The sequence below is a fragment of the Aplidium turbinatum genome, chromosome 3 (genome assembly GCF_918807975.1).
Source record: "Aplidium turbinatum chromosome 3, kaAplTurb1.1, whole genome shotgun sequence".
In the NCBI taxonomy this organism is placed as follows: domain Eukaryota; kingdom Metazoa; phylum Chordata; class Ascidiacea; order Aplousobranchia; family Polyclinidae; genus Aplidium; species Aplidium turbinatum.
Window position 1 is genome coordinate 3,082,711 of NC_137474.1, and position 23,805 is coordinate 3,106,515.

At 36.2% G+C, this 23,805-nt stretch overlaps 1 protein-coding gene across 1 annotated transcript in view; it reads right to left on the reverse strand.

Annotated features, from left to right (window-relative positions):
- LOC145766043 (uromodulin-like) overlaps positions 1-23,274 on the reverse strand; it is a 36,657-nt gene extending 13,383 nt beyond the window's left edge. The window contains exons 1-4 of the mRNA XM_082577697.1: positions 23,165-23,274; positions 18,352-18,479; positions 4,887-5,037; positions 737-900 (exon numbers count right to left, since the gene is read on the reverse strand). Coding sequence (XP_082433823.1) covers positions 737-900; positions 4,887-5,037; positions 18,352-18,479; positions 23,165-23,234 — 513 coding nt within the window. The 5' untranslated portion in view covers positions 23,235-23,274. The remainder of the gene's footprint in view (positions 1-736; positions 901-4,886; positions 5,038-18,351; positions 18,480-23,164) is intronic.
- Between the last annotated feature and the right edge of the window lie 531 nt (positions 23,275-23,805).

A 23,805-nucleotide genomic window follows, 5' to 3' on the forward strand; every position in this document is an offset into this window, starting at 1 on the left:
ATAATACTAGTGCTACATGGATAAGTAAACGGCTCGTAAATCGAAGCTTTCAGTCTTACGCTTTTGAGGAAACTTTCATCAGGCAGATGTTCAAGATTCTGAAGACCAAATTCTGAAGACCAAATTCTGAAGCGTATCAGATAAAAATCTTTGAGTTCTAAACCACCTTGTCTTTGTGGGCTAATATTTAAGTTTGATATCAAACCGACTTTTCAGTAATAATGTTTTGCTGATTTTGTAAACATTAGTTATTATTGTAAGCATTACTATTTAACTTTATCAGATAGTTTTTACTAAGTACTGTAACAATCTGTGACTAATTTCCAGAGGAAAAGTCGTATCATCAGCCACAAAAGCTACAAAACTTAATTTTGAAGGCTTGAAATTTTAATTAATTTTAGGTTTTACAGTTATGGTACAACACTACCATATCATTTTCTGAATGACAACAGTAACAGACTGTTTCTTCTTGTAAGGATAGTCATTCAATGCAATAGCGTTGACAAGGGGTTCAAGGAGTTTTTGGATCCGAAACCGAGACAATTTTAGGGGCTCATAACCTTTCCAGGGGGGCCGGAACTTAAAGAAACCATCACTTGGTTTGAGATTACTGCGTTTTCTAGTAGTGTCTTGTTTTGGGACCCGAGGATCTCAATAGCAGGCTACCGGTTCCAAACTATCATTGCAACGGCCCTGATCCAATGCATAAAAAGATTACAACATAATACGTACAAACGGCCTCCATGTAGAAGAACATCATTAGAGTTTCGTTGAGGATTATAGGCCGCATGTTTTCAATGGCACCAATCTGTGCAGCCATGCTGGTTCGACATGCTTCAAGCTCACTGACGTAAGTCAAGTCATGGCAGCCGGATACTGCGGCATTTCCCAACAATGTCGCTGAAATTAGAACAAGAAACATGATGATGTCATTATCATACATACACAATTACACTTGCCTATTACGCTATTACTGATTGGGATTGGTCGAAGCAAAACTACTTAACAAAAGTCAAAGTACTAAACCAAAAAGCTCTCCTTATTAGGTTTTGAAGTCAGAATGACAGTCCAGAAAAAGCTGTTCATACATTTAGATTATAGACTGGATGACAGCTGACTTCGTTAACCCTGTAGTCTTTTGCTGTCGTCCTAATACCAGTAGGCCTACCACATTTAATGTATTTATCTATGTAGCTATAGATCAATTGATGTATACATGATGTAGTGCTAAACCAAATAAAAAGAATCCGAATCTGACGAATGTTGCCTTTTTGTACTTGGTGTGTAATGTTTGTGGGATAGGCTATAACTGTTTCATGAGTACATAGGGTGAACAATTGATAGCCTACCAAGCATCAAAAGATGAGAAAATAAGTTCCTCATCGCATTCAGTGGTGCCGAAGTTAGTTGAGGATTGGGGGGATAAATCAAAATTTTATCAAATTTTAGACGATTTTGAACATTGTGGGGATGCATACTTTTATATACAATTTTAGTGGTACTGGTTTTAAGTTTATTAAACAATCACCGGACCTCGGTAAATTAGCTGCTAACAGCATAATATACAGACAAGAAATCATGGAGATAAAAACGCTACCAGAGCTCTTGTGAATGACTGCTGCAAGATTAAGAAACAAGCAAATAAAAATTGGTACCTCCAGCGGGATTCGAACCTATGACCAATTGTTGACCATCCAATAAACACTTAGTTTTTATAAAAAACAGAAGTTATACTTTTCTTCTTGCGCTCTCCTTCACTAGAATCACTACACTTAGTGCGCACTATAGGACGAAGTCACTAGTCAGGAGACTGAAAACAATCGAAGCAACAGAAGAACATCTGCAAATTTATGACAAAAATACTAGCTTTCAAACACATCACAAGAACTTGTTACAACCGAACATATTGCGTCTTACGGTAGTGCGCGCTGCGCATTGAAAACTCATTAGCAATGTCATTTATGCTGATGTCATTAAAAGAATATTTTGGTGAATGTTGCAAACAATGCTAGCATGTAACCTTTCTTGTCCCAAAGTATTTCTCAGGCAGGTTTTCAATCTACGAAGATTGGAAAACGACCTCTCACAAGCAGCAGAGCTTACCGGGCAAATAAAGAGGATCTTAATCAGCTGGAGTATTTGAGAATAGAGAGGTTTTACCAACTCGGACAATGCCTGGTAAGCTCTTTTAGCATCGTACAGATATTTTGCTCCTGTTGCCTTGTGGAATGAATCAATTTGATAACTCATCGATTGTCTATTCAGCTCCAGTCTTCGAAATTAGCGTCGGCAATCGGCAATTGCCGAGGTGATTGCCGACGCAGATGCATGAATGGCGCATTAGCGTCGGCAATAAAAATGCTGAAGCCACACGAGCGCTTGTAAGGACCACAAGATTACAAAAAAAACTAATTTTCTTAGACTAAACCAGACTAGGATGTTGATTCCATCTTACTATTGCTGGATGTTTTATTTGGGTTACTTACTTCCTACTTCGCCGGCGCGCTTAGTCGCATGCCCAGCTGGTAAAATTGAATCTTTTATAGAAATATCATCCTATTTGCATTGATTTAACGCCGGTAGACGTCAAGTTATTGTAAGCATCTACTCCTTATTGCGCCTCGCTTTCTGTTATCTCGTCCAGCTGATACAGCATCTGATGATACCGATTCTGACTAGTTCTTTATCAAACAGGCTTTGTGTTGCTCCCGTGTCTCAATTGTGCCGAAATTATGTTAGCTTATACGTAAATCGAGGCAATCTTCTCGCAGAGAGCTATTAATTTATTACCGGTACCTGGTTGCGCAATTAACGTTATTTTATGATAATTCAACGTCGCTAGATGTCGAATTAATGTAAAACAAACGTATTTTTTTATTGGGCATTGTTGTTATTGTTATGCAATATAACCCGTCGGGAAAATTAAATCGATTTGTGCTGACTCGAACGTTGCATCAACCCAAAATTAACTTACTCCCCCCCTCGAGAGTTATTTAACGTGAATTACCGTAACAGCGTGGGTATCGCGTTGGTCGCTTCATCGCTACTTTTGGTATTATTGCATCGCAACAAATCAAACAATGCGGTCGTGATAGACTACTCTAGTCTATTTTTCGCTTCTCGTTTTACATGTTTTGGTACAATCTTTTCGTAATAAATGTTCACAGTAATTGCCGAGACAATTTCAATTTTTGCCGTTTAGCCTCGGCAACGTTTTTGCCCAAGTAAAAATATGCTAATTTCGAAGACTGCAGCTCTGGATAATTTTTGACCATTTCAGGAACTAAGCCGGTCTTGAAAATTCGTGCAAGTTCTTTACACTTTGTCGAATCGGAATTCAGGCTGCTTTCAAACCGTTCGGTCAGCTCAGAGATAACTCTGTCCATAAACTGATTGTAAAGTATTTTATAGTGCAGTTGAGTGTCTGCAGTAGCTGCCATCGAGCTTCCACCCAATCTTTCAGGGACTCTTCTTTGTCGTGGTGCTTGCAAAGGCGTGATAAAATTAGCAGCAAATTTTTCCGGAAGTGAAACTGCATTTTTGTAATTGTTCTCAAACTCCAAATCACGATATTTCTCTCGAGTGATTTTCAGGGTCTGAAACAGCTCTTCACAGGAGTCAATGTCAAGCTTTTCTCCTTGCAACGTGATACTAAATTGCTCTATAAGTGCCTAAGGCTTCAAAATCAGCACAAGTCCCAAATATGTTTCTGCAGTTTCTTCATTACTGCAGTGCAGTGGCCTGGTTCAACTCGTCCTTAATACCTTCAATGAAGGTCCTTCAATGTCTAGCGTCAAATCAAAGACAATTTAGAACTGTGATCAAACGTCAATAAAAGAAAAACAACAGCAACTCGAGATTCTTGCAAACAACTAAATCGAAGTAGGCCTACAACTTCATAGTCAATATTTTTTTCTGAATTATTGGGGGGGGATGCTGCCAAAATATTGGGGGGGATATATCCCCCCATCCTCCCCTACTTCGGCACCACTGATTGCATTAAGCTTCTTACATTACATTACTTCTAAATAAAAGAACGGTGATTATTAATCCTTTTTGGCGGACTCTTTTTGGTACCTTCGAAGCGGTCGCGGCCCCTAAAAAATTTAATCTGACTTTTTGGTATATTGCGTCTCCTAATGGAAATGTCTAAAGTCTCCTAATGTTTCATAAGTTTCGACGCTGTCTTTTTCGTAGGACACTCAAAGCCTTGTCTGAAGGTAGACACGAAGATTGGCCTCCTTGCTTTCTAATTCTTTAACCAGTGGGCGTAAGCCTGGATACAACAACAACAACTGAAATACACAAACATAGCTCAGCCAATTTCTAAATGTCATAATTTATCAATCATGCTGGAAACTCAGAACTTTCACAAACCCCCAGAAATATATGCTTTGGGGATCTATTGAAGGTCCGCCGACCCCCGGATGAGAACCGCTGCTATAGATAATAATTAATAGATTGACCAGTTTTTTCGAGAGTTCGAGAGTTCTTGAAGTTTTAAAGTAGGCTAGAGAGAGTTTTAGAATAGTTCAGATAAGTTTTAATTAGTTTAGAGTTAGTTCAGTTTTAGTAGAATTAGTTTTAGAGAGTTTCAGAGTTAAAGTTTTTTCAACAGCAGTTTTAGTTTAGAGTTTAAACCAGTTTAGTCGAGAGTGATTAAATTTTTCTTCCGACTGCCCTTCCCTCAGAAAATAACCCTTCCCAACTTATTACACCCTGGATAGAGGTAAGCAGTGCTTTTTTTCAACAACCTGCTAGAGCTTGGAATTGAACCAGGATTGCACGGTTAGAAAGCAAGCACCTTATCTGCTGCTTTATCGTCAATATGTTTGTGCAGGCTACAATTCAATAAAATCTAAAACAGTCGAAAGATACAAACTTACCACCAACGTAAACAGATGCATAAACGGAGTCCCCTGATCCACAAGTTAAGCTTGTTTCTACTGGACAGCTTGCGTCACAAAATGAATCGTTTATATTCGGCGTAGATACGGGATCGTAACAGTAGCATGCAACTTGCGGCGGCGTTCCAGTCTGCAAGATAAAGAGTTAATATTTAGCCTGTCGGCAAGTTATTCTTTTCCACATGGATTTAACCGTTTTATGATTTCATTTCTAGTTTTAAATGAGTTACCATTGTAAACAACGTTACTCTACAGTAGCCTACATCAGTGCTTCTCAACCTTTTTCAGTTCGCGAACCACTTTTATAGTCATTTTTTTATGCTACTCACAATGAGATGTTATGAGTGACCAAACGAATCAACATATAAAAAAAACAACGTATCCACAAGCCACAAGTTACTGTTAATGCAAAAGTTGAGCTTGCACATTGTATATTCACTGGTCTACACGATTTCAAGCTGTTTTGGCCTGTCTAACAGTAACCTTTCGCTATATCACTACATATGTTGGTAGTAAACGCAACGCCAAATCTTTCACTTTTGGCAAAAATAAAGTATTTTTGTTATCATATCTCAAAAATTTGATGTGATAGTAAACATCTGAGTTCAGATTCGGATTCAGCACCCCAAAATTACCTGAAATCAGTTGTCACAGTCCAAACCGCAAAAAAAAACAATCTTCTTTTGTAGACCAGTAGCCTACACTCAATAAAGTATTAAGAGGGTCCGCTTTCAGGCTGTTCTTTGGTTTTGATTTAGTTACAGCCAGCACAGAATTTCAAGGCAGCAAATAAGTATTTTTGCAGATGTGAGTGAGGCCGGCAATGAGTTACTGAAGACGGAGCGCTCATAGGGGTTATTGGGGGGCCTCTCCCAAAAATGTTTGAAAAAATTACTTTAAAATTGTGCAATTTGAGAGCAATTTCAGCCTAAATCAAAAGTAATACTTTGTTAAATGATGATGTAAAAGAGTGCAAAATTTTTATGTAAAAAATTTTGGGTGGAGAGGGAGAATTGCCCCTTTTTCCCCCCTGACTACGCCCCTGGTTACAGCTACAACAAAGAAAAATTTGGTAGGGCACTCTGATAGTGATGGATATTCCTTGCTTCACGAATACTAAAAAGATAAGACCCACTTCTTGATTATGTAAACTTGAGATTGTTGTCTTTAAAAAGTTCGATGAGTAGCTATTGTACTGTACAGTAGTGATGCAAGCCGCGCCGCGCCGCGCCGCGTACGCGGCCGCTTTTGACTTTTTCGCCGCGTGCCGCGCCGCGCCGCGTGGAAGGTTGAAATGACAAAGCCGCGCCGCGCCGCTTGCCGCGTAAACTTTCAAGAAATTAATTTTTCGTAAACGTAAACTTTCAACTTTTCAAGAATCAGCTATGAAACTTCAAATTTAAATTGGAAACACGGATCAGTTATTTTTCCCTTCGGAAACCCTAAGATGGAAAGCTATGCAAATGCAAATTGCAAATGGCTTGCAGTTGACAGGGTTTTAGGGCTTGCTTGTCAGGGAAGCTGTACGAATGTTTTTGGTTAGTAGCCTAGCTGATAAGCTCAGTTACCAGGCTATAGGCCTAGCGCAACTACCGCATTATTTACTATATCAGTTAGCCCAGTGAGTTCAGGCTATAAGTTTTACTCTTGTGTGTGTAGTTCATATAGCCACTGGCATTATAATTGCATTATTGCTTACAAAAAGTGTTCAAAAGTCCTGATACTGGATCCAGGAACATTCTATTTGTCTTAGTTTGTATTATGTCTTAGAACTTAGATGCATTGCTGATAAGAGAATATGATCTGGTTAGCCTGGCCAATTAGTGCACAACTGTATTGGTACTAGGTTACCAGTTATATGCCATGGATGCTTTTTCCTACAATTGACTTTCTAAACAATAACTCGTTAAAATATTTTTTTTTAATTTTGTAATTTGCGGTGTGCGGTGCGGTGCAGTGTCAAAGTTCCAGATAAATTGCGGTGTGCGGTGCGGTGCGCGGATAGATGAGTCAGTTGCGGTGCGGTGTGCGGATAAAAATTTTGGGTTCGCTGCATCTCTACTGTACAGTATATTCTTAAGTTTTTCAGGCAGAAACACAACCATGAAGCCAGTAGAACTATTTAAAATGCAACTCATTTGATATAATATTAAAAATTAAACGAAGTGAGTCTTTGATACTGCAAGCTTCTAATCTGCCCAGTAGCCTACCCAGGCCCGTGTTAACCGCCCCCCGTACCCCCCGGCCAGGGGGTCCACGGCTGATTAGGGGCCTACTCATTTTAGTCTGTTTAAAAAATAAAAAAGCGGCTACAGAAGCTAGATATTTAATAGCTTAATCATGCAAGGCCGTATTTACTGCTTCCCATACCTTCTGCTGGGGGCCTACTTCTGCGTAAGAGCCCACGTCTGCCTAAGAATCTACTCATATTTAGTTTGTGCAGCCTTTTTTGGTTGTAACTTTACATGTACGGTACCGGTAACATTAAATACGTAATTTATTTTCCATTTCTGTAAAATTTTCTCGCTCGCTTCGCCCGTTCAACCACATTTTATTCATAGATATTCTAAGTTCTAGACTGCTGAAAGACTACACCACACTGGGCTATAGTCTATAAACTTTCAAGAAATAAATTATTGAAATCCTTTTGTGATCGTGAATGAATTTTATTAAAATGGTAAGTTAACTTACATTTTAAACCAAACCTTCTATCCCAATCCAATTTTTATTTAATAAGTTTGGTTACATACTAAGGGTGCGTTTTGATAAAAAAAACATTTTTGTTTCTAAAAGTGCCTAACAAATAACCGAAACAAGATTATATTGCCAAAATTTATGGAGGGCAAGCCCCCCAGAAACCTTTAATTCTTTTTTTAATTTCCCCGACTTTTTTCTACATTCGCTACTGCATTGTCAGCATAGCTTATTAGGACTAACTCTTTTTTTTTGTAGAAAGTCTTAAGAGTTGTCGACTCTTTGCTAAAATGATGAATGTAAATATTTTCCGACATTGAAAGAGTTTACGAATTTAAATGCTTTCTTGTCTTATTTTTAAGCAGCAACATTAAATATGAGGGCTCACTAGTGGATTTCTATCCATCAATCAATCCATTTTTTATTTATCAAAAAACAAAACACAAAAGTGACATAAAAAATAATACATACAATGTTTTGGTTTTGTTATTGATAGGGAGACAACGAAACGACCATACGGTCTATTAGTCAGTTGCCACCCTGGAATGAATAATTTCAGTTATGAAACTAATCAAAAATTTAACCAAATCGGTTACAATCAAAAAAGAAAACACAAACAAGACTAATTCTTCGATTTGTAACTTGCAATTAATTGTCAGCTTCATAGAATAATTTATAGCCTATACGAGATTTTCCAACGAACATCAATGATGAAAATCACAGATGGACAATTGGACACCACCACTTATGAAGTATCATTACTTTGCAAAGCTGATGCTTTGCTATGTTTTTTGAAATCATAAAAAGATAACTTTTTGATATTGCTTGGAATCTCTGACCACACCACTGGTCCAAATACTTGTATGGATTTTGTGCCAAATTATGTATTAGTGCGATTCACAAAATAATTATTGTTTGATTGATATCCAGTGTTATGGTTGTGGATGAGTGGAGAACTTGTGAACAATGCACAGTAGGCAGAAGGGTACAGGTTCATGCAGACTCTGAACATGTGTTTTCTTATTTCTAGTGTACATATATCTTCCAGCTTTAAGATATTCATTTAGAAAACTAATGGACTGGTATGGGCTTTATAATCGCTTTTTGTAATTATTATTATTTTTTTTTTTTTGCATTTTTTTGAGAGGGTCTAGAACTTTGTTGCAAGCTTTACCCAAGCTAGTAACGCAATATTGATGGTGGGAGTAAATTGAAGTTTAATAAGCGATTGTCAATGTATCTGAATTCACATAATTTCTCAGTTTTAAGAGTGCCCAAGAACCCTTTGCAACCTTCCCACGAACTTGTTCTATGTGGTGTATCCACGTTAACTTATTATCAATATAGACACCAAGCAGGCTACTTGATTTGATATTTTTGCTGAATTGGTTTACTCCCAATCTTAATGTTAATAATCATTTATTTGTATTTTGTTTGTAGTAAGCATGTATTCTGTTTTTGTAACATTTATTGATAGCCTGTTAAGTTTCATCCAAGTGAAAACTTTTTCAAGTTCTGTGTTCACATTTTGTTGTAAGTCATTCTCACATTTGTCTGCCATCATTAGATTAGTGTCATCAGCAAATAATTTAACATTCATTTTTGTTGAGTTAGGCAGATCATTTATATACAACAAAAAGAGAAGCGGTCCTAATGTTGAACCTTGGGGAACTTCACACGTAACTTTTCTAAAAGTGGACGGAACACTATTTACAACTGTGTATTGTTGACGGTTGCTGATGTAACTTTTTAACAACTGTTGGGATGGCCTCGAAATCCACACTTTTCTAATTTTTTTTATGAGAACAGTATGGTCGACTGTATTAAAAGCCTTAGCACGATCAAGAAATACTGAACAGGTGTTTTTTGTTGTTGTCAAGGTTTGCTAAAATGTCATCACAAACGTTTGAAACAGAAGTGAAGTGAAATACTCTGGCTTAAAACCAAATTGGTGAGGTGTAATGAGGTCCTTTTTTGCTAGATATTTGTGCATTTAGCCAAACAGGCCTTTTTCAAATACTTTTGTAAACTGTGACAGGATTGATATTGGTCTGTAGTTGCTGCAGCTTTTTTAGATCCATTTTTATGTAGGCTATATAGGAGTTACTTTAGCAATATTTAGGATGTCAGGATATTCACCAGGATGACAAATCAATTGAATGGCTGCTCGACACCTGCCCAAACATCTAGACCGCGTCGCCGCCACTGCCCAAGGGTGGTAAAAGGCAGAGCCCCTCGACCCTTGGAGTGGCGAAGAAGGTTCAAACGAAGAAGAAGATTAATACATTGGGTTTCATTGACTGTATTGCAATATTGTAATTGGAAAATGATCAGAAATGTCATGTTACAAAGTATGGCACATAATTTTATTTTTTAAGTCATTTGTGTAAACATGATCAATTAAAGTTGAGCTTTTAGCGGTTACTCGGGTAGGAGTCTCCACTTGTTGCTGACAGCAACAACTGAGAAGTGTATCGGAGTAGCCTTTGACAGATGAGTTAACATCTTTTTTTGAAAGATCAATGTTAATGTCACCACATATACTGTATAATAGTTCCTGTTTAGGGTATTTATTGTGTCAATACATTCACGGAGTTTCATTTGAAATTCATCAAGTTTATGTTGAGGATGTCTGTAAAGAACACCAATTAAACAGTGCTTATTATTTGTTGCTGGTATGTTTACCCACAATTCTTCACAACCTTTCATGTTTAAACCAAAACTGTCCAATTGATTATATGTTATTGAATGGTTATGTACATTCCCACACCACCTGCTACTGATTTAGTGTCTGCATGTGTACTGTGAGAACAAATAAAATTGTATCCTTGCAACTAGATAAACTTAATACGATTCTCATTAAGCCAGGTTTCTGATACGGCAATTGTAGGCCCTATCTGGTAGCCTTGGCATTTCAGTGAGCAATGATTCTAGTTTTGCAAGATTAGCAACTAAGCTTCTTATGTTCACATGGAGTAATAACAGTTGATAATTTTCATAGACATTTATCTTTAAAGATAGATCCTTGATTTTACAATAACTTTGGCTTTGATGATGCAAAATTTCATTTAGCCTACCTTGTAAGGTTTATCATTATTAAGTGTAGTTAGGTCTAGATTTGATATATTACCGTACTAAAAGGAATAATGCATGACATGGGGGAAGGGAGCTGAGGTGGTGATCATGTACCGACTGCGGTTTCACATTACAACACTTTTGTCATATTCTTTAACGCAGTCCTGTTCCCTCACTTACGTATATAACTTTTTACCTTCAAGTTTTAATTTATCTTCATTGTGACTGGAGTAGACCTACTGGCCATATCTTAAGTCTTCACTCTACAGTACATCAGTGCTTCTCATAATCTCATTAATGTTTCATTAGTGCTTCTTAAGTCATTAGTAAGTCTCACTCATAGCCATTCTGACGTCACTATCGTTTGAACTGATATAAATTTATTCGCGTACCCTAAATTATTCTTTTCGATCAGTTAACTTCTGAGGGAAGGCTGTGACACTCCTCGCTTGGCATGTTTCAACACGTGGCAAGAATACAAATGGACTCTCTGACTTCGATTATTGTTCAACGTTCGGCTTAATCATCATCTCACCTGAACCAGTGCAATCACATGGCCCTGAACCTACCTACACTTTGCAATAAGGAAGGATGTACTGAATTGGTCGACACGACACAACAGATAATTTGAGTCGTTGTTACATTTTGCGTAATTGGTAAGTAATAATACCTCAATCTTCTTCTTCAACAGATTGATCATGTTTGATCAGCTGTGATCTCCCATATGAACTGCCTCCATATTGTTCTGTCTTTTGTTTTTATTAGTGCTTCCAGCATGCTTTTTATTCCCGTAATTTGCTTGGTGTTGTCAAAATATTTCATTTTTTGTCGTCCTTTTGTTCGTTTGCCTTGCACCATCCCAGTCAACATTGAATTTTCCAACGAGTTGTTTCTTGCTATGTGTCCGAAGCATGGCTTACGTAATACAGGCCTTGCCATCGTGCGAGCTGGAGTCCAAGCTGGAGGCGAAGCTTGCTTCTACACTGTTTGCAGTAAAGAGTTCTCTCAGATTCGATAAGATAATAAAGAGAAAGAAAAAAATTGCTCCTCCGCGATTTCGTAGTATTTCTGGCTTGCATCGTCACAACGATTGATTCAGAAAATATTTTACGAAAATAGCCAACTAACTAGAAGGGGGCATTTCTCTTATTTTGGTTACGAAATAGCAATGTAGTGTTGATTTTTTTTTATTTTGAACAATTTTTTTATTTATTACTGTATCTGTATGTGTAACTTTTAGAAGCATAATTTGTACAGATGAAGTAGCCATTTGTTCGAGTTCTCAACAGCCATGCCACATGTTGAATCGGTCTTTGTGAAGATAATGATTAGGAAAACAGAAATCTATGCTGCTGCAAGCAAGAAGATGTGGATTTTTGACAGCAGCAAAGCATAGTCTACTAATACAAGTTATTAATGTTATAAGCTAATGTTGTAGCTGGTGAATAGTCACTAACTGTTGTATATTAGATTTCTCACAATCATTAAGTTGCTAGATAGGTGTAGTTTTTTCATTATAGCTGAACCTTGAACAGTCAAAACATCAAAGAAGACTTCCCTACTATAGGTACAGGTACAGCCAGGTTCTCAGCAATCAAGATTTGATAAAAATGTTAATAAACAAATTCCAGAGTAGAAGTTACTCTTAATGCATGTTTGTTTTTGACAGAGAATTTTACCAAGAGAGTATCTGCGCAGGGCTAGGTCAAAGCAAGAGATTAAAACTTTAGTTTTTTTATATATTATAATACTGATCAGGAATAGGTTAAAATAGGTTAATAGCCTATAAGGAACCTAAAAGGTAAGCCTATGCTTGAATAAAATCATATAATTAACTACTCCCCTCCCCCTGTTATATTTAGGTAACTTAATAACAATTAATTCATAATGGAGCGTAAATGTTGTGTGATGAATTGCAATTATTACTTGTTTCTTGCCAAAGATATGATAAATGTGTAGTCTTGAAAACTTTTGCAGTTGGTTACTTGGTATGAATGTCTATTGTTCATTGCAAGAATTTATCAGTTTTTTCATACAATGAACGGAATGACTTGTGAAGCTTGACTGAATTTGTTAAATCAATTCAGCAATAGTTATTCAGTTATTAAGAAGGCTGTGGTTATATTTACACTAATATGGTATAATAATAGCCTCAATAGTGTTGCCAGATAAGGAATTCTGCCCTAATTTGAGAAAAAATTAAAGCTGTTCAAAACAAAAACTTGTAGTTTGGAATTTTTTTTAGTCCTGGGCAAAGATCAAAACCCTAATCTCATTCCTTACTCTAAACCCTACCTTAACACTTCCTAACTTTAATCCTAACTCTGGCAACACCTGATTGTAACAATGGCATTAAGTGTGGAAAAATAGCCACTTCCTATTAAGAAATACAGAAAGCTAGCGAAATCATCAACAACAAAATGGCAAGGCTATTTGCTTTAATTTTGGTTGTTAATGAGACTTTGACTACTACTACTACTGTATTATGATAGTGATCAATGCTTTCAGAGTGCTCAATGTGTTGTGTGTTACATGACGTTTAGGAATTTAATAGGCAAATAACTTATTGTAGAACATACTGCACAATACACAACATTATTGCTACAATTTACGTGTCAAAGTTATGGAGCTGGAGAAGTGCTTTATTGGAAAATTAAAGGAGTCTGATGAATGTTATAAAACGTGATATACCAAACGACAAGAATTGTTACCCATTGCACAGTTGAAACGAAATGAACTAGAACTTGCATAATGGAGAACGGGAGTCAAAGTGGAGGATTACATTTACGACGCAAGTGCAAAGATATGCCTTTATCATTATTAAGTATACATATTGCACGATTTGAAAAGAGACAAATGAGATGCTGCAATCTCTTACAACTCCATTATGGAGTTAAGCTTCCCAAAGCACGCCAATCAATTACATTAAATACCCATGTCAAGAAGTTTGATAAAAACCCACAATGCAATTTCACCCAGACTGAAATTATGCATCACTTGCCAAAGACAAGCAAAATAAGAGCTTGATATTCTAGCCAAGGGCAACCCGTCTGACACGGATGAGTGTGATGATGCATGCTAATCTTCAAGTACATCTGAAACAGACAGATCAGAATTTGCAATTACAGATAACGAAGGTGCACTTGATGCACTTAATGAAAGTCTTTTAAATCAAAATCTGTCACCAATCAAATTGAACATTTACTATGGCATCGATGCATATGCTGTGTGATCATGTATTTTTTATTAAAAAATCAATAATCAGCAGTGCCCTATTTATGGCATATGCATTTCGCTCTACTACTGTAGAGCATCATTAGTGCCTTAATTGTATGACACTTCAAGTCTATCGATTGAAAACATTATGAATATAGCAATGAAAAATTCATGTCAATTGCAGAAGCTTGCAACAAAACGTGCCTGTCATACTTTTCTACATGAAGCAGGTAGCTTTTCTTGACAGTTGAGCATGCATTATTTGGGGGGGGGGGATCTTTTTGTAGATTTGAGATATGGGGCATTGAAATGGAGTACCCCAAAACTTTTGTACAATAAAAAAAAAGTGTTTTCCTTTGCTTTTTTCACAAATGTAATACAGTAACATGTTTGAATTCCTTGCCCCAAAAACTATAAGAAGACATATTTTTATTATTTCTGTATCATAAAAAATAAGAAGTCTAAGTTATTTTTGTTTTTGTGATATGAAAATAGCACTTCTAGTGGCAAAAATGTAATCTCCGATATCTCGAAACCCGCTTGATGGATTTAGACAGTGCAAATGCCAATCTTCATCTTTTCCCATTATCTCTAACATATTAAAAAATGAAGAAATTCTGAGAGGATGGGTTACAAAATTTGGACTGTATTATAATAGAATGACCTATACATATTACATATTGTCTTTCATTGTGCTTTTGTGTTGTGCTTGTATTTGCGTTACTGACGTTAAACCAATGTTAATAATAGCAGATTATGCTTGAAAAGAAATATTGTTTTCTTGTGTGCATTTGTACCGTTTTATTTAACACCTTTTATTCCACTATGGATGGATGGATGGTCATTTTATTTTTGTTTGGATGCGAAACGCCGAAACATACATAAAACAAAAACTGACAGTGTGCATCCAATGAGAGAGTGCGAAAGACCGTAGCCCTGAAGGCGTAGGAGGTCGTCGAGTCTGCACTCTCTCATTCAAATAGTTATACGAAAGAAAGTATTGCGTTGTTAATATTGTTGCAAATTGACACAAAAAAGAAGGAAGGAAGAACAGAAAAAAACAAAACAAATATAGATAGGCCTACTACAAACAATAATAACAATTAACATAGTCAGGTAGTGGATGTCGTTTTTATAGCTCTTGATTATTGAAGAAGTGTTTTTTGCACATTTTACTGAAATATTTGAAGCCTTTGTTCATGTTTTTTTTCATATTTTGAGGTAAACAGTCCCATACCTTGATTCCCATGCATTTTAAACTTTTTTGAAATAATTGGGTATTTGCCAGTGTAGTATAAAGTGAATTGGAACTTGAACGTCGGGTGTTATACGAATGAATAGATGATACATGTGTAAAGAAAGTTTTGAAGTTTTCCGGTAGTTTATTATTATAAAATTTGTACATAAATTTGCTTATTTCTAGTTTATAAGTAGACTTAACAGTTAGTATTTTATTTTCTTGATAGAGTGGCAGTAATTTAGTTTTTATTTCAAATGCTCCTGTAACGATTTTAATTATCTTATTTTGTCTAACCTGAATTCTATTCAAGTATTTTGTGGGTGCGCATCCCCAGTTGATAATTCCATATTGTAGGTGCGAGTGTACAATGCTATAATAAATATTGATTAGAACTTTTCTAGTAGTGAATTTTCTAAGTTTGCTCAGTACGCCTGAAGAAGAGGATATTTTTTTCGAGAGGCTATCAATGTGTTTATTCCAGTTGAGTTTGTTATCTATTGTGATTCCTAAGTAGCGCGTGTGGTCAACTTCTTTAATTATTGTATCACTTAATTTTATTTGCATATCGGAGAGTGTAGTCTTTTTATTGTTAAAGAGTATGTAGTTAGTTTTACTCAAGTTGAGTGTCAACTGATTGTTATCAAGCCAAGTGTAGAGTTTACATAATTCTTTATTCATTATCGGCTGGAGGTTGCTGGTAGTTTTTTGAGCCAAATAGAGAACTGTGTCATCAGCATAGAGTAGAGTTTTCAAATTAGTTGCATCGGGAAGATCGTTTATGTAAACTGAAAACAAAAAGGGGCCAAGTACACTGCCCTGAGGAACTCCAATAGTGATATTTGAGCGAGAAGAGTTGATTTCCCCGCCATGTAGCCTACATATTGCTGCCTATTGGTTAGATATGAATGAATAAGGCTTTTGACGTTTCCCCTTACGCCATAATGATTCAACTTGTCGATTAAGATTTCGTGATTAACTGTATCAAATGCTTTTTTGAGATCTATAAATACTGAGCACACAATGTGATTGTTGTTTAGTTCATTTATGATATCTTCATGGAAGTGAGTAATTGCTAAATTGGTTGAGTAGTTTTTGCGAAATCCAAATTGCAAAGGGGAGAAGAGTTTATATTTGTCCCAGAAATTAGCCAAGCGTTTGTGAATGATTGTCTCAAATATTTTGTTGAAAGGCGATAAAATCGATATCAGTCTGTAATTCTGAGGTTCCTGCTTGGAGCCTGATTTATAGATAGGTAGGCTATGACTTTTGCTATTTTCAAAGCTTCAGGATAGTGTCCACTAATCATACAGTTATTAAAGACTCGGGTAAGATAAGGAGCTATTAAGAACTTGGAGCTCTTTATAATAGTCAAGGGAATGTCGTCGTATCCTGGGGACTTGTTATGCTTGAGGTCATCAATTATATTTATTACTTCGTTATTATCTGTTGGTTGCAGGCTGACGGAAGTAACAGGGCTAGACCGTCCATTTTTTAGAGTATTTCTGTAATTTGTGCTTATTTGTTTACCTTTGGCTAGTTTATGACCAATATTCACAAAATAGTTATTCATTTCCTCGCAGATTTCTTCTGGTCTTTCTGTAGTTGTGTGATTGTTAAGCGAGATTTTGGATGGTAATTCATTAGTTTTATTTTGTTTACGTATTATCTTGTTGATAGTCTTCCAAGTATCTGAGGAACTTCTACCTAATTTGAATATTTCTTTGTAATAAGCCTTTTTCGCTTTTGTTTTTATGCGAGTTAGTTTGTTACGAAATTGCTTATATTCATTGTGTATTGTGGGATCCTTATTGGTTCAAGTCACTTTTTGTGCTTTCAGGTTACTTTTCATTTGGTAGGTCACTTTATTTTGCATACTTTTTTGCTTAATTCCCCTATTTCTTTATCTTTCATTGCTACTGGAGAGATGAATTTACAATCTATGTGCTTGATTTAAATGTGTCATTCATTGGAATCAAACATAGAATTGAAATCAAACATGGAATGCATATAACTTATCAATTAAATTTAAAAAAAAAAGATTATTATTTGCTAATATGGTATCAACCGAGCAGGATTTAACAAAATGGGCAAACAAGCCTTGAAAAGTGTGTTTAGCAAGTCATAGACATGAGTTTTTGTTCGCCTCCAGCTTGGACTCCAGCTCGCACGATGGCAAGGCCTGTATTACGTAAGCCATGGTCCGAAGTATTTCAATTTTCTGAGGTTGATGTTGTTAATCAGACTCCATTTATCGTCTATTTTTTGGGAAACAAATTCATTTGTTTTTCTTTCCATCCAGCTGATGCGTAACAGTCTTCTGTGACACCACATTTCAAAACTTTTTAATGTCACGTTTTTTGCATGTCCAAATTTCACATCCATATGTGGCAATTGGGAAAACGAGAGTTCGCAGCAATCTTAATTTTGTGTTTTTACCAATCGACCTCTGTTTCCACACCGTTGTAAGTGATGTCTCAGCTGTTTTTGCCATAACAATTCGCCTTCTAATTTCCGTGCTATCATCATAAGTGTCTGTTATGACACTGCCAAGATAGCAGAAATTACTTACATTTTCAACAACATTACCACCAATGTAAAAGCTTGGATAGCAATGTAATACCTCAATACGTATTATTTAATCGTGACTTGTGACATTTAAAAATGTGTCGCGGGGCGGCCAACCTAAAATAGCCTCGTGATCCACTGGTTGGGAAGCACGGCCGTACAGTATCCTGTTGAAGATATTGTTATTTTGTAATATCACCATCTCTTACCAATTGAGTTTTGACGTCATCTGTGACGTGACAGACGTTTTATTTCTTAATTTAAAAACAAAACGTTTTCCCACACGCGGTTGTAGAATGAATAGACATCTGTGTTTCAAAATTTTTATTTGTAAGTATGAATAATAAAAAAAATTTTGATAAAGAGGTAATTTTTTTGAACAATAAAGCAGACAAAACCTAGCTACGACACGGTGTTTAACATAATACATTAAGTGAAAATAAACTATAAATTACGAACGTTTTCGGCCACGTTATTTGACAAAGGCTAACATGTATAGATGGCCGAAAACAATCGTAATTTGTAGTTTATATTCATTTTATTGTATAATGTTAAATGCCGAGTCGTAGCTAGGTATTATCTGTCTATAATAATACAACATGTAATGAAAGTGAAAAATGACAGTGTCAAGCAAAATGTTATATAGTTATTTACCCAAGCAGCAGCTGCTGCGCCAGCAAATTTGAAATCATTCATTGCACAATTATTGTAGCAATCGCCCAGTGAATCGTAAGAAGTGTTGAACCCGTAAGAAGTGTGATCATCTCGACATCCAAAATACCCTGAAAAGCACAATCCATCTAGCTAAATCTGCCTTTTTCACGTTGATTCAACATATTCAAACGTTAAACTATTTTTCTAACTTGTGATAAATTCAAGGTTATCATGACAATTTGTGCTTTCTCTTGCATTAACAATGGCATTGTATTGGTTTAATTCGGTTCCGTTGTACAATATTTCATATCTGGCCATCAAAGGGATAATGATTGGTCACTTAACAAGACAGTTTCATGTTAGCTTCTTACAACAACGATTAGTCTAGTCTAGTGCAATGGTATCCAACCGAAGAGAGGTTTTATGAGGTTAACGACTATAATGAGAATTTTCCACTTTCTACTTTATTGCTTGATTATGCGTTATTAGGTATAGAACTTCTCTGTAAGTTGACATTGGCTGTTCCTATGTGCAGTGGCGGCTCGTGGGTAGTTTTAATGGATAGGCTGCAAAAATGTTTTACACTACAGTTACGTTTGCCAATTTCACGAAAGTAGGTTGCAGTCTGTTCGGACGAGCCGCCACTGCCTACGTGTTATATAACTTTTTATTAATAGGCCTACTTAGTGGACTGTCTCATGTGTCCCTTTGGTTTTGCAAGTAAAAGTTACGAGATGGTAGAGGAAATTTTTGAATTTGCTTTGTCGTATATGGGCTTTGTGTGGTGGTTACTATTCCGTCCGTGCATGGACAGGAAAGCAACTTTCCTACCTTCTTCAAGTTTAACGATGGAGCAAAAAATTGCGTGACGCTCTGGCGGCGTCGGTGTGACACACAAAGACGTGTCGTGCTAATGCCAAACTGCGTTTTTGAATATCGAGCGCTCTCGCTTATCAGCCGTGCAGCTAAACAATGAACTATTTAAACCATAATTTAAACATACTGACCAGAAATTCAATTCTTAAAATGACGCTTCACTGTTTCAATCATTTTGTCTATGCTTTAGATTAGACATTAAGCTAATACAAGGGTCCGCAAATAATGGGCTACCACCCAAGTGTGGGTTGCGAAACGTTTCACTCTGGGTAGCGAAATAATTCATACTAATCAGAAATATACTCACTGAGGCTGAAAAATTGTTTACTAATTTTAGTTAATTGTATCATTAGGCATTGCCCAATGTTGGGTAGACATGTCGTCAGAGTAGAATAATCATTGTAACCTTAAATTTTAGTTATTGAAATGAACAAAATAAAAAAATGAAAATTGCAAACAACAGCGAAATTTGATACTAAGAGATTTTGGCTGAATTTTTAATTTTAGTAGCAAAAGAAGTTCCAGAGTTATCAGCGGCTAAGAAAGAATGTATTTGTATTATTCGGGACAACCTTCTTTTTCTAAAAGGCCGTATTTTGCATTATTATTAGGGCGATTTTTTGTCACTAAAGTTACTTTTTTTTAGTTGTACCAATTGACAAAAGAAATGTAGAACCAAAATTTTATGGTTGTGGGGTCAGAAGTTATAAGTTACCAAAAGTCACTTTTTGTGCTTTCAGGTTACTTTTCATTTGGTAGGTCACTTTATTTTGCATACTTTTTTGCTTAATTCCCCTATTTCTTTATCTTTCATTGCTACTGGAGAGATGAATTTACAATCTATGTAATCAAAATTTACGACCTCAAAAAGCAATTAGGGTAGAAGGGGGTGAATTGGCCATATTTTCAATATATCGTGGTTAAAAATCTACACCTGCAAATTATTTAGCTGAAATTTAAAAAATAAAATAAAAAATACATTTGTTTTTCAAACTATATGGTACTATGACCAACAGCAACATGATTTGGAATTAAACTCGTTGGATAAAGTTCTACAAACAAATCAGCCACCAAAATACTTTTGGGGGTGAATTGGCCAACGTATTTTATCGACTGGACAAAGTACAAACTGTTTTGCCTAATTTAACAAAAATTTGCAATGTATTACCTTAAATTATTTAAATGTCATACAAACCCTAAAAGCGATAAAATGTCGCAATGGAAACCAAACAAGTAACAAACAAAATATAACACAGCAAAACGATCTACGGGAGCATCGCCAGCCTCTCCAACCTTAATTGTCTTCGCAATTGTAACAACAATCGATGCCAAAACAAATCTCACATGCCCAAAACTGACAGTGTGGACACTTGAGCCAGTCTTCTTTTGTAGAACTTGCTGCATAATAATCATCTCCACACACGCAGCATAAACAGCTCTTTTTCTTTTGTGGTTTTATTTTTTCAAAACTGTTCATGTTTTCACCAACGCACGTTGATGGCAATGGAAATGGCATTGCTGTTGGTTGTGTTGTACGATGGAAACTTAACTTAACTTTGAAGGTTTTGTCCTTTGTTTGAAGTTTCTTGAGTCCTGACGCAATGTGTGGTTTTGTGTGTGTAAGGTTAGCTAAACCCACGATGGATTATGATGATGATGATGACCGAATAAGATGGTGTGGGTGGTTGATCGAAGAAGATGAGTCATCCTTTTTAAATCTTGTTGAAGGTGAGGTTTGATCAATGGACACAAAAGATTCGGATTTAGAAAACTCTTCGTCGTGCACAACTTGCTTGTTGAGAGGATAAAGACCGCAATGAGCAAAAGAATTGACAATGAGGCCACGTTTTTGCTTCATCTCTTCCCAAACTCGAATGAACAACTCAAAGAAATCGCGTCTTGTCAGCGAAGAACTAGAACTGATGCGAAGAAACTCAGAAACTGAATTCGACCAGACAGATTTTAAAGACTTATTGAGATGGTTGTCTAAAGGTTGCAGGCGGTGTGAACTATGTGGTGGCAAGCAAACTAGTTCTATATTGTGAGAAATGGCGTACGTTATGGCCTCAATTGTCAAATGAGAAGTGTGACCATTCAAAACCAGAATGCACTTCTTTCCATAAATTTTTGTTCGGTATTTTTGAAAGTGGTGTAAAAATTCCAAGAATACTTGCGAATCGATGTAGCCGCTTTTAGTTGACACCACTGTGATGTCTTGCTTTGACAACCCTTCCACTATCTCATCAGAAGGTTTCTTTCCTTTCAGTATTACAAAAGGCGGCAAACATTCTCCAGAAGCACTGATTGCAGGTATAATTGTTGTAAGCGTCCCTCTTTCTCCAACTTGAATAGACTGGACTTTACGAGCTCCTTTAGTAGCAATAACTCTTCTGGCATTGTTCGGAACTGTCGATAATCCAGTCTCATCTATGTTATATATGAGCTGGGGAAAATCAATGAGATGATTTCCTTCGTAGATGTGTTTAAGCTGGTCAAAAAATGATGCAACCCGTTGCCTGTTGAAAGCGTTTGCACGAGAAATGCTTAAACCTTCCGGTGTCCTTATGCTAAGAGTGGGATGTCGTCGTTTAAAAGAAAACCACCAATCTCTGGAACACTTTTTGTTGCTTATCCAGTTGAGAGGGAGCTTTGCATTCAGTTCGTTTTTTCGATTTAATTTTACAGCATATTCGTAGGCAAGTTGAAGAAGACCATCAACTGTTAAGGGAAATCCACGGTTTTCTAGATATTGCAGCCTGCTTACAATTTGCTGATCTTGATGTGAAGTGAACACGGTAGACCCACCTGGACATGAAATATTTGGCCTACGCATTCTATTTACTAATGTTTTTCTAGGAATTCCAAATACTCTTGCTGCTGAACTTGGCGTTTGATCGCCTGCCTTGATTGCTGATATTGCACCCTCAAGACTTTCAATCATATTGCTGATATTTATGCTTGGTTCTGTACGTTCTTGGCATGTCTAAACATAGATATGTTATAGAATTGCTTATACTTAAGCTATAAAACTTTTGTTGAACTAATTATTATCTTCTTGCTTTCATGTTATCGCTCACTGGCAGCCTAAGCACTTATGGCTGCGTAGGGGGTGAATTGGCCATTTTTTTAAAAACGACAAAAAAGCAACATTTTTTTTACAGCCACATAAATACCGAATACTACAAACAATATCAAAACATTTATATCGATTTGTGAGCGTACGTCCAAATTGTTGGCAAGATTTCAATTTTTATTTTTGTTGGCCAATTCACCCCCAATACTTCTTTGGTGCCAAATACCAAGTTTTCATAAACGGTGAATAAAGTACGACTGTCTTACTTTATTTTCTGTTAGAAACCAGTCTTGCTGTAAATTGTAGGAAGGCAATCCAAATTTCAATAAAACTTACTTCTAAACGATCCTTCTTGGACAAAGTCACTCAAATTGTAACTTTTTTACCTTAACTTTCTGAAGACGTTCTAATCCCTGACAAAACACATTTATGACATGTGGTGACGTAGTAATGTTGGCAACATAGTAGTCCTTGAATATGTGAAAATTCAAACCGTTGCTGAAATCAATCTGGATGAAACCTTTACTAGAACTTATGACATAGAAATGGCCAAATCACCCCCTGGCCAATTCACCCCTTTTTACCCTACAAAAGTTATTAAACCCTGCTGAAATTTAGTTTCTACATAAAATAACGAATATCATGAAAATTTCCAAGCGCCATATGGAGGTAAAAATGACAAGTTATTGTCAAAGAAGTTATTCACATGGTTAGTGGTTTTCATATTGTTTTGTAATCAAATTAAAATTGCATTATCACAACATAAATGAACGTTCTAATTAGGAATGCAGTAAAAACTTAATGCTCGTGCACGAACAATAAAAGATTCGTATTGAACTAGTGTCAATTGTTTAGTTTACTTACGTCTTTGTGTTTGGGAGGAGACACTAGCAACAGTGAACAAGACAACCAGAGAGATAACACATAACCTCATTGCAATGATGGTACAAGGATGTTTTTTATCAACAAATCTCTGAAAACTAACATGTTAGAAATATTGACCGTTAAAACAACATATTAAAATATAATAATAACCGGGAGAAGAACATTTTATAAAACAAACTACCTGGTTTTTAAATCTGATCAAAACTTTTGAGGATTTGAAACTAATTTATGTTTTTAAACAAACCTAGTAAAATGTTTCATTGGGCCCTTTTTACACGTAAAAATTCATTTCGAAGATTTGTTAAAGAACTACTTAAGTCAAACATACGACGTTTGAGATAAAGCAAGTTAAAGTTCTTTCAACGCTGTTTATACTTTATTTCAATGCAAACACCAGCGTATGTTATAGCGAAATTAGGTCGTTTTTTTTTCAATGAAATATCGGGCGAGGATATGCATTGACCATCATGTAACATGTTTTTGGTGATAACTCCAATTCCACGAAATGTGACGTAAGTGGTTTTACAATTCAGGTCTGTTTTAACTAACAATTACTGTTTTACTTTACGACTATCTGGGGATGCAAATTTTATTGAATGGAAAATATGCAAATTATATCA